The sequence below is a fragment of the Trichosurus vulpecula genome, chromosome 1, assembly GCF_011100635.1.
Source record: "Trichosurus vulpecula isolate mTriVul1 chromosome 1, mTriVul1.pri, whole genome shotgun sequence".
NCBI classification, from domain to species: domain Eukaryota; kingdom Metazoa; phylum Chordata; class Mammalia; order Diprotodontia; family Phalangeridae; genus Trichosurus; species Trichosurus vulpecula.
Genome location: NC_050573.1, coordinates 501031547 through 501043943, shown reverse-complemented (window position 1 = coordinate 501043943; position 12397 = coordinate 501031547). Strand labels below are relative to the sequence as shown.

Below are 12397 nucleotides of genomic sequence, written 5' to 3'. Positions count from 1 at the left end.
CCTATGCCATGCCATGCCCTGCTCTGCTCTGCACAAGGGGAGGGCAGAGTTGATGAGAATGGGAGAGAGAAGATCTCTTCAGTTGTCTTCAGACTCTCTTGGAATCTCTTCAAGTCTTTGGACCTGCTTCAAGTCTCTTTGGCTTTGGGCACTTCTGGCTTCCAGCTTTGAGAGTGAGGATAGAAGATGCCAACTCCACTTCAAATTGATGAAGAAAAGGACTCTGGGAAGAAGCCAACATGAGAAGAGCTAACAGTCTCCATTATGTCCACATCCCTAGCTTGCTACAATAGATTTCAGGGAACTTCCCCTTGGGTGAGATCTAAAAGTATCTCTTGGTTCAACTGAGTTACCTTACTCCCAGTGGGAGAGCTCTTTTACTCTATATTATCTGGTATATATTCCCCTATGTATATTTTCTCTGATTCTGTTTTGCTATTTGAATAAATGGGATTCTTGGCTACCTACCATGTATATTCATTGTGGAACCAGCAAAGAAGTCAAAGCCTTGGATAAAAAGCTGAGCCTTCCATCCCCCAATAATGAAACAGGGATCAGCAGTTAGACTGAATCTGAAAACCACATCCTCTAGATTAGCATCATTTAAGGCAGCAGATAGATATGAATGTAGCATAGTACACTCTCTCTCTGAGGAGAGCAGAGTGGCCAAACCATCTGGCCCCAAATTCCTCCTCCTCCTCCTAGAAAGAATTAAAATCTTCCTTGGAGAAGGGTGAGAGGTGAAAAGGCTATAGATGTCTATTCTACCTCCCTTCCAGCTATACAAGACCCCCATGCTACATATGGGGGAACAGCCCTTGTCACACTTAGGCTGCAATTTCTCCATCGTGGCCATTTCTGCCATTTTGTTTGTTTACTTGTATGCATTTGTGCAACTTCCCAAAGTCTGCTGTACTATTTATCAAAACCTAATTAACTCAGCTTATAGGATTATGTATATTTTAATACTTAAGGCAATCATTAACCAGAGGAAGGCCACAATGTGTACCAGATAAATGCCACTACTACAAGATGGCTCTTATTCATAAATCATCAGAGCATTCAAACCAAAAATGATCCAATCTCTTCACGTTACAAATGCAGCACACCCTAGGTAACATTCCTAAAAATTAACAGCATTTCTATAAGTATATTTTCCAAAATTACAATGCAAGAAACTTGTAAACAGAGCACTAATGTAAAACAATCTTATGAATTTAAAATACAAAAATAAATAGAAACTTAACATTAATATAGTAACATTAATCCAGCTAAATACCTTTCCAGATTATCTCTATGGGAAAAAATATTCTATTATCATCTGATTTGGGCATTCTATGATGCTTGTATTCAGAAACTAGTAGATTAGTTAGCACTTTTAATATCATATCCACAAAGACATGACATCTGAAATTATTATCCAAAGCACAGATCAACTATGCTGTGAATAGTAACTGTCCCCAATTAATTTATCAAGCTATAAAAATCTAAATTTTACGCTGTTTAACTCTAATGTTTGCTGTGTGATTTAAGCCACTTTCTCAAATTTACAAGATTATCAGACTCCATAAAATTAATCTTGGAAATGATTAGAATTCTCTAACTTAACTTCACCTCTTTTGAAAGGAGCTGTCTCTTCAGACATAATAAACGAAAAATGTATTTCCTAAGGCAAACTACCTTTTCTGATCTAATCCTTTTTAATTTTTCCTAGAATTTCTCCATTGCCCAAGGGGCCCTGGACTTCTATATAAACTCCTTAAGTTCAGTGTGAGCTTTTGACCAATGATGAGGATTGTTTATCCTTTTCAATTAAGTATTTCTCCACAAGCAGTTAATTTACAGTTCTAGAAGCATGACAATTGTCAGCTATTTCATTATTTTCCTTTCACCTTAATGAGATCTTTTAAAAAAATTCCTTAAATATATGTTGCAGTTTCTGCAAACTGGTCTTTCCTTTTTGGCCATTTTGTTTGTTTGTTTGGTATATGCACAGTTTGCACTTTAAAATTTTTCAGGGACAAAAGCATCTATACTTCTCTAATGGTATTTTAATTGAGCTTCATTCAAACCTCAGAACATTATCATAACTAGAAGTTTTAGGTAAGATGGCAGAGTGAGAAGAAGCAATTTTGTCCAGCTCACCCAGCACACCTCCTCCACAACAATCTAGAAAGTACACCAGACTGAATTCTAATTGGCAAAACAGAAAAAGCCACAGTCATTTTTCCAATCTAAGGAAGTTTAGGGAGACAGACAGAGTTAAAATAAGGGGCTAGAGCAGAAGTTATCATGATCTCAGATGAAGCAAAAGCCCAGACTAACAGAACAAGAAATAGAATACTTAAATAATCCTATCTCCAAAAAAGAAATTGAAAAAAGCATAAATGAAAATTAAAGTGGGGGTTGGGGGGACCCAGGACCAGATGGATTCACAAGTGCATTCTTACCAACATTTAAAGAACAATGAATTCCAACATTATATAAACTGTTTTAAAAATAAGTAAAGATCCTTTCCCGTCGGTGCAAGATGGCGATGCAGATCTCCAAGAAGAGGAAGTTTGTTGCTGATGGCATCTTCAAAGCCGAGCTGAATGAGTTTCTCACCAGGGAGCTGGCTGAGGATGGCTATTCTGGGGTGGAGGTTCGAGTTACTCCAACCAGGACAGAAATCATCATCTTGGCCACCAGGACTCAGAATGTCCTTGGAGAGAAGGGTCGCCGGATTCATGAACTGACAGCGGTGGTTCAAAAGAGGTTTGGCTTCCCTGAAGGCAGTGTAGAGCTGTATGCTGAGAAGGTGGCCACCAGAGGTCTCTGTGCTATTGCCCAGGATGAGTCCCTGCATTACAAACTGCTGGGAGGTCTTGCTGTTCGTAGGGCCTGCTATGGAGTCCTCCACTTCATTATGGAGAGTGGAGCAAAGGGATGTGAGGTGGTGGTGTCTGGTAAGCTCAGAGGCCAGAGGGCCAAGTCCATGAAGTTTGTGGATGGCCTGATGATCCACAGTGGAGACCCCATCAATTACTACGTCGACACAGCTGTGCGTCATGTCCTCCTCAGACAGGGTGTATTGGGAATTAAAGTCAAAATCATGTTGCCCTGGGACCCAAGTGGCAAGATTGGCCCTAAGAAGCCCCTGCCTGACCATGTGAGCATCGTAGAGCCCAAGGATGAGATTCTTCCTACCACCCCCATCTCAGAGCAGAAGAGTGGGAAGGCAGAGCAACCAGCTATGCCCCAGCCAGTGCCCACTGCGTAACAGGACTCTGTGACACCTGGAATGGTGTGCCCGAAGCTCTTCTGTAAAGATCTTTAATAAAATCTTTTTTTTTTAAAACAAAAAAAAAATAAGCAAAGATAGGATCCCACCAAATTCCTTCTATGACACCAAGGTGACCTTGATCCCTAAACTAGGGAAAGTCAAAACAAAGAAAACTATAAACCAATTTCCCTAATGAATATGGATGCAAAAATGTTAAATAAAACATTATCAAGGAGATTACATCAATAGATCACAAAGGTCAAATGCTACATTTATAACAAGAAAGCAGAACTAGTTCTTGACTATATTAATAATAAAAACAACAAAAATCATAATCATTTTTAAAATGCAGTAAAAAGATTTTGACAAAATACAGCACCCATTCTTGTTTTAAAAAACAGTAACATTAGAAAGCATATGAATAAATGGAACTGTCCTTAAAATAGTAAGTACTATCTATCTAAAACCAAGATCAAACATTATCTGTAATGGGGATCAGCTGGAAGCTTTTCCCCAAAAGAAAAAGGATAAAACAAGGATGTCCGTTATCACCATTACTACTCGATATTATATTAGAAATGATAGCTATAGCAATAAGTCAAGAAAATGAAACTGAAGGAATAGCAAAGGCAAAGAAGAAACAAAACTATCACTTTTTGCAGATAATATGACGGTTAGTTAGAGGGCCTAGAGTCAAACAAAAAAATGATTAAAACAATTAACAATTTCTGCAAAGTTGCAGGATATAAAATCCGGCAGGAAGAGACAGAAATTCCATTTAAAATAACTATGAACAATACAATACTTGGGAGTATACCTGCAAAGACACATACAGAACACAGATGAATATAACTTAAAAAAACTCATCACATAAATATAAACATTCATAGCATCTCCTTTTGTAGTGGCAAAGAATTCGAAACTGTGGAGATGCCCACCAATCTGACAATGACTAAACAAGCTATGGTACATGCATGTGATAGAATACTATAGTGTGTAAGAAGTAATGAAGGGGATGGTTTCAGAATGAGCAGAACCAGAACAATTTCTACAATAACAGCAATACTGTAAAGATCATCAACCTTAAAAGATTTAGTAACTGATCAACACAATGACCAACCACAATTTCAAAAGACTTATGATAAAATGTTATCCACCTTCAGGTAGAGCTGATGGGCTCAGTGTACAAATTAAAGCATTTTTTTTTCATCTTTCTTTTTTTGGAACATAGGTATTATAGAAATTTGTTTTGCATGACTATACATTTTTGTAGTGAGTTTTGTTTTTCTTGTCTTCCCTATGGATGGGGAAAGGGAAGGCAGGAGTAAGATATTTCAAAGCAGGAGGCAGAGGAGGAGAAATTAACTTGAATTTTAAAAATTCAGCTTCAAGTGTACACTGTGTTAATGTGAATGACCTTTAATTTCCTTTAATTCTTTTTTTAAGTTACTGACTTTGATACCCAGACTGATTGTTGCAAATCACCACATTACAACTGATTACATTTTTCACTTTCTTTCTCATAGTAGTAAGCCCTTAACCTTGTAATTCTCTACTTTCTCATCATGTTTCAAATGTTCTGATTGAATTATGAAATAGTTTACTTTTTTCTCCATTCAATCTGTCTCTTTTGCAAAATGAGATGATGTTCTTATGTTTATCTAACTCAATGCATAATTTTATTACTGGGTGATCAGTGATAAAACTTTCAGTTTACCAGTTTAGATTCTCTTTTTGTTTCATAAAACATTTCTAACCGGGTTTCTTAAGAACCTGCATAGGACATTCTATTCTAATTCCTTTTAGCTGATTTTGATTCTAATTTAATTGGCAATTAAATTCTGCCAATTCATTCAGAAAAGACCACTAGAGTTTAGCAAATTAAAGGCTCCCTACCAAAACATAAAATATTGCCTTCTTTTCAAAAAACGTATTAGTTGCCTTTTCCCCCTTGGGCCATACCTCTTCTTCTCCAGGCAATTTTTAGCAGTTGAAAACTAAACCTCCTTCTTCAAATTAGAGACAAAAAGTTAAAAGGTTTCCTAAGTGCCAGATAAGACTTTAGCACTTTTTCCTTAGCCTTTGGATTCACTGGACAGAAAACCTTAAACTGAAATTGAAGACAAATATAAAAGACAACTCTGCCAACATGAATTCACACAACCAAAAATCTATTATGTGTGCTCTTAATTTATATTAGTGTATCACTCTTTTGAACAACTAATTTGATATGCCAATTTAATTTGTCTTAAGAAATTGCACATTTCATTTCTCCAATGGATAAAATACAAATGTTGGCCTTTGATGGGATAGAAGTATTTTATAGATTCTGTTCTTTCCAACTCTTTTTAAAGTTAGACACCCAGTTCTGACCTGACCTACAAAGTGGAGGATTTGTCCTCAAAGCCCACAGACCTTGTAGGAGCCTGGTTCCAGCTCAACCCAATCCAGAATTCTGGCTTCACTTCTCAAAGATGAAAGGAATTTCTTTGTCTTATGGGAACCTGGTCTAAGCTTCATTCATACAACAGTGCCTCCGGTCTTATTCTTACAGCCCTTATGGCTGCCCTACATTTTTAAAATCCTTCAAATTCTTTGTCTAGACAATCTTACACTTGTCTACTATATATATAAACTAAGTAAAAGTCCACATATACTAAAATAGCTTGGAATCAACATAAATGAACAGAAACAAGCACAAATATCTCTTCGTATGTCTGACAGACTTGGCCTTTTTCTTAAATAGATTCCATCAGCCTAAATGAGGAATCAGCAAGAGTAGGCAATTTCACAAAAAAAAAAATAATAACAATCCTATAACGGTTCAACAACATATTACCACAGTGCCCATGCACCTCCTGACTGATCCCCCCAACTGTGCTGCCTGATTGAAAATATCCAGGGCAAGAGGTAAAGCACCACCACATCATACCAGGCTCCTGCTGCTTAGATGAAGGGAGAAAGCACTCTTTCATCAAGTTTCTAGCCTGGTCTCCTGCCTTGGAGAAAGGAACATATCCCTACTCCTTCTGCTCTAAGTTCTTGCTCCCTTGCCTGAACTTCTCAAGACTCTGAAACAACTTGCCTCAGAGATAAGAATACTATTGACTTTGAAAATATTTACTCCAAATTTTTCACTTAATGATTAACAAACACCACCACCCCACCCCACCCATAATATCCTTCCCATCCCAGGGATTATGAAGCCCCATAGGTCATCATTCAAACCTCATTCCTCATTCTGCCCAATTGTTTATTCCCATTCCCCACAACCCAACCACCCCCAAAGTTCCAACCAAAATATACTCACAACCTGTGCACTCTGGAATGCGTATTCCATAGGCAACAAGTTGTTTTCATCTAAAATCTTTTCCTTTCCCATTCCTTCCATTTTTGGCTCTCACAGAGACTCAGCTCCCTCCTGAAAAAAGAGTCTCCCTGACTATCCTTTCTAGCACTGGCTGCACTTTCACTCATTCTCACAAGATGAAAAAGTTGAAATACTTCTTGCTCCCCATTGCATCTTCCAGGTTCTTCCCCACTACCATCATTCACTAACCTCTCCTTCTTTGAGGTTCTTGCAATCCACACCTACCACCCAATCAAAATCCTACAAACCTTCTAGACATTCCCCTTCCTTCCTCAATTAATTCAGTGTTTGGTTTATAATCTCTCTCCGCCCCAAGTCCTACCACCATACAAGGGGACTTCAACATACATACTGATATGCCCTCAAAGCTTCTTAACCAGCCAGTTAATAAACTTACTTATTTCCCATGACCTACATCTCCACTCTACCTCAGCTACACACAAAGATTCATAGTCTTGATTTTGCCATCACCCTATAAATGCTTCATTTCCAAGTTCATGAACTGTAAAACTACCTTATCGGATCACAATCTATTGGATTTCCACCTTTCTCTGCCATGTAATACCAAACCTTGTTCTTTTTTTTTTTTTGGAGGGCAAAAGGCAGGGCAATTGGGGTTAACTGACTTGCCCAAGGTCATACAGCCAGTAAATGTGTCAAGTGTCTGAGGCCGGATTTGAACTTAGGTCCTCCTGACTCCAGAGTGGGTGCTCTACTCACTGCCCCACCTACCTGCCCCAAAACCCTATTCTTAATCTACACCCTGACCTCTAGTCCTTCACACTTTCAGCTTTCTTTGAAGCCATCACTCCTACACTAGCCACACTCTTCTCCTTTCTCCATCTTGTTGCCTTGGTAAACTAGTTCAACTCTATACTATTCTCTTCTCCTGAGTCCCTTGCCTCCTTACATTATCAACTGTGTCCTGCCAAGCCTTGATTCACTCTCCACATCCACTGCTTTCAGTACTACACATGTGCTGCTGAATGAAGATGGAGAAGAAATTATCCTGATTGGGTACACTACAAATTTATTACATAACTTCAACTGGGCCCTCACTGCTAGGCAATCCTTTTATACCACCCTAATTTACTCACTCACCATTCACCACAGTGGCTTTTCCAAACCCTTTCAGCCCTCCTCAAACCTCCCACGGCTCACCCATCCCTCCTACTCAGTTGAGAATCTTGCTTCATATTTTACTTAAAATATTTAGGCCACTCACCAAGAGTTCCCTCTTCTCCCCTCCTCATCACATATCACCCAGATGCCTTCTGCCACAATCTCTTTCTTCACCCCTGTCTCACATGGTGAAGTGGCACTTCTTGCCAAGGGTAACTACCATCCCTCTACATGTATAAGTGATGCCATTTCATCCTGTCTCCTCTGTCAGGCTGCTTCACACTTATCATTTGTACTCTTTCAGTTATCTTCAATATTATCCCTGACCACCAGCTGCTTGCCTACTACCTACAAACATGCTCATGTCTCTTCCCATTCTCAAAAAACCCTTATCGAACCTTCCATCTAACTACTGTCCCCTATTCTTTCTTTTGTGGCTAAATGCCTTGAGAAGGCAGTCTTCAAAAGGTGCCTCTACTTCCTCTCCTCTCACACTCTTCTTAATTTTCTAGGTTCTGGCTTCCTTTCTCATTATTCAACCAAAACTACTTTCTCCAAAGAGACTAACTTTGATCTCTTAATTGCCAAATCTAATGGCCTGTTCTCAAACAATCCTCATCCTTCTTAACCTCTCTGCATAATTTAATACTGTTGATCACCCTCTCCTCTTTGATACTCTCTTCTCTTGAAGTTTTCAGGACACTACCCTCTGTCCTTGGAGTCCTCCTCCCTATCTAACCACTCCTCAGTCTCCTTTGCTGGATCTTCATACAGGTCATGTCCACTAACCTGTGAATATACCACAAGGCACTGTCCTCCACCCTATTCTCTTCTCCCTCTACACTATTTCACTTGATGATGTCATCAGTTCACACAGATTCAACTATCATCTCTACGTTTATGATTTTCAGATCTACTTATCCAGAACTAACTTCTGTTGACCTCCAGTTCTGAATCTCCCAATTACCTATCAGATAGCTCAAACTAGATGTCCTGTAGATATGTTAAGGAGCTGGGTGGCACAATGGATAGGAGTGCAGGGCCTGGAGCCAGGAAGACCTGAGTTAAAATCCAGCCTCAGATACTTAGTAGCTGTGTGACCTTGGGCAAGTCACTTAATTCTGTTTGCCTCAGTTTCCTCATCTACAATATGAGCTAGAGAAGGAAATGGCAAACCATTCCAGTATCTTCGCCAATATCACTCCAAATGAAGTCACAAAGAGTCAGACATGTCTAAAACAAATGAACAAGACGTGTTAAACTCAAAATGTCAAAAACTGAATTATCTTTCCCTTTCAAATCTCCCCTTGCAAACTTTGCTATGACTGTTAAGGGGACCACTATTCTCCCAGTCCCCCAGACTGACAGTCTAGGTGTCATCCTCAACTCCTCACTCTCTCTAACTTTCTACATCCTGTTGACAAGGCTTGTCAATTTTACCTTTATAATTTCCCAAATACACTCCCTTCTCTCCTCTGACATTTGCCACCACCATTGTGGAGACTCAAAGCAATTTTTCCAAAATATCACTCTCTATTCAATAAATTCCAGTGGCTCCCTATCACCTTCAGGATCAAATACAAACTCCTCTGTTGGGTGTTCAAAGCCACTCATAATCCGGTATTCACTGTAGCAGCTTCCAGGCTTCTTACACCTTATACTTGTCATGTAATTCTTTCATCTAGTGACATTGACCTCTTTGCTGTTCCACAAACAAGGCATTCCTATTTCATCACCCCACTCTGAGCATCTGTATTGACTGTCCCTAATGTATGGAATGCTCTCCTTCCTCATCGCTACCTCCTGGTTTCCCTGGTTTCCTTCAAGTCCTGGCTAGTTTCTCAAAGTGTCTGTAAGGGAGAAATAATAATTAACACTGGTTTAGGTGAATGTTAAGACTTATTAAGTGTCCTTTTAAGGGGCAAAAGACTTCTTGAGGGGGCATATCCCCAAATTATGATGGAAGTTGAGGGGAAAATATTATCAATTAACCAAATATTTACATGTGACCTTCTAAAAACTCTTCTATTGAGTGAAAGAATATCAAGAAAATTCAACTTAAAAATTGATCAGAGCAGTGTATAATTACTCATATTACAAAAGGATATAGTTGAAAGAATCCTGGATTTTTAATAAGACCCTGGCTTGAGTCCTAGCTCTGGTACTTACTATATAAATGACTTCAAAAAGTCAAATTTCCCCTGTACTGTTTCCTCCTCTGTCAGATAAAGAGGTCTAGATGACCTCCAAGGCCCCTTCCAGAGATACAGATATATACATAGATATAGAAATAATATATGTGATTTCCTAAATGGCAGGTACCCAGGTACATTTAATTGTACTTATTATATAAGCTAGAAGACAGGAAAAGCTACCGCACTAAGGCCCACTGCCAAATGATGATCAATATGAACTGAATATTAAAAAAAAATCTTCACTGTTAGAAATGTTCATCATTGTATTTTCCTACCCTAAAGCAGATCTGGGGTTAGGATAGAAACACAAAGACAAGTTAGTATTTCACACAGAACACTTCTGTCTAATCTTAATTCAAATTTGTCCCATCTAACCTCTATCCTCTACTTCTTTATATGGGAATTATCACATAGCCACTTAGCAATCTCATCATGAGATATTAATGCTACTAAGGCATCCCTAAAAATATAAAACTTATTAACATATAGATTACAATTGTGGCAATTAAATGAGAAAACTAAAAATGATGACCATCTTTTTACTATGGTTGGCTACTGATGCAGAGTTCCTAAAGAAACTCAAGTCAATGTAAAAATAAAATGTTCCTTAAAATATATTGTTGATTTTGAAATTTTTTAAACAAACTGAGATTAAATAATATTTCAAGATTCATAAAAGTAAAAATATTTCTCATGTGTCCATCCAGACTGCAATATAGACAATGCTTTCTTTTAAATGTTGGCAATATTCAACTTTTTAGGTCAAAGAATCCCTTAAATTTTTAATGAAACAGCAAAAAGGCAGGCTAAAATTCAATCAATTATGTCTACTTGCTGGCACAAGAAGACTTCCCCTGCTAAAACCACATCTTAATTTAACAGCTTCGGCTAAAGTGGCCTTCATCTTGCCTCAGGCAGATCAGATTTCCTTTCACAATGTCTTCACAATAGTCAAATGGGGTAATTTTTCAGCTTCACTAAAACCCATTCACTCCATTACAAAGCCTGGATTGTTAGAGTCCTGTAAAGCAACATTTAAAACTACAATTTCTTAGCCCACCATAGCTACCATCATTAGCGGTCAACTTATCGCATCTACATTGAGTAGTTCCCTCCACCCTCCACCCTCCAACTAAGACACCACTTAAATGAAATAGGATCTTCCAAACAATATAAATTAAGAAAATAAAAACATTCTAGCACTCTATTAGAATGTGAGCTCGAGAATAAGTATATCAGTGCTTACCACAGTGCCTGGCATACAGTAAATGCTTAATAAATGTTTCTTGTTGATGATGATGATGACGACGATGACGATGACTAAGAGGAAGAGGAGGAGGAGGAAAGAGAGGGGAGAAGGAGGAAAAGGAAGAGGAGGAGGAGCAAATTCCAGTAACTATGGAATGATCAATACAAGGAAGACCAATAGGGGGAGCAATTCTTGAAATCTAAGGTGTTAACTTCAAGGAAGTCAGTAAAACCAGAAGAGAAGACAGAATCTAGTCAATGTCTGGAAATCAGTAGGTCGGCACTATTAAGACAAATTAAACTTGGATCCTCTAGGAGAAGCTGTTTGCTACCTACCTTATTTTACATTGGCTGCTATAAGAGTAGCCCAACCACCAAAGGTGCTCACTGTAGTCAAAAGTATGTCAGTTAGAACATGCCTTGTTACTGGGGTAACCATAGGTTTATCATATGGTACCTAGCATCCTTAACCATCCCCTGGAGCTGCGTCTAAGGGCTAAGGTTAAGCATTCAGGTATTGGTTGAGGTCTCAGGGAAAACAGGTGCCAGTGGGGTTACACATAGGGAAACAAGGAGATATTGACCCCATATTCACTAAACTGTCACATCCCCATTTAGAGCTAAAAGTTGTAGTAAGAACAACAATGAGGAAATGGAAAAGGGTCTCCAAAAGCCACAGCAGTAGTCATGTATAGCCTGCCAATACTTTCTTAAAACTTTACATCCAATACCTTAATAATAGCAACCAACATAGGACTGTTTATCTGGCTCCAAGTAGTAAAGCACATCTTGAAAAATTACTAATGCAATAACCCACACCCACAAAATGATTACCTACTCTAGCTTGAATTTCCAACTTATTATGTATTATAATAAAAACACTACTATACATATTAAATATGTATACAGTTGTAGGATTAAAAAAATAATAAAGACTTGGAAATTTTATGAACCAGAGAAACTCACCTCTCCTAGGAAAACTTCTACAAGTACTAGGAGAAGGACAGAAAACTAATTTCATGCCTAATTTTTCAAAACATATTCTGGGTATTTTATATTGAATTTTCTTTTCAAACAACACTAAAGGGTCCTTACAGGAGGCAGCATTTAGGGATATTAATCCACAGCAACTGAATTTTCAAATTCAAATTAAGTCAGAAGAAATCTGTCATCAATTACATTTAACATCTAAAATAT

The 12397-nt window shown here is 38.2% G+C and overlaps 2 protein-coding genes across 3 annotated transcripts in view; one reads left to right on the top strand and one right to left on the bottom strand.

The window, feature by feature from the left end:
* The window catches only part of AP3S1 (adaptor related protein complex 3 subunit sigma 1), a 98356-nt gene that overhangs the window by 54175 nt on the left and 31784 nt on the right, over positions 1-12397 (bottom strand). The gene's annotated exons all lie outside the window — the stretch shown is intronic.
* On the top strand, positions 2521-3340 carry LOC118832955 (40S ribosomal protein S3-like). The gene has a single exon (XM_036740356.1). The coding sequence runs from the start codon at positions 2531-2533 to the stop codon at positions 3260-3262; it is 732 nt and encodes a 243-aa protein (XP_036596251.1). The 5' UTR covers positions 2521-2530; the 3' UTR covers positions 3263-3340.

Bases quoted from the DNA above. Each gene is read 5' to 3' on its own strand.
- LOC118832955 (XM_036740356.1), top strand. From the start codon at position 2,531: ATGGCGATGCAGATCTCCAAGAAGAGGAAGTTTGTTGCTGATGGCATC.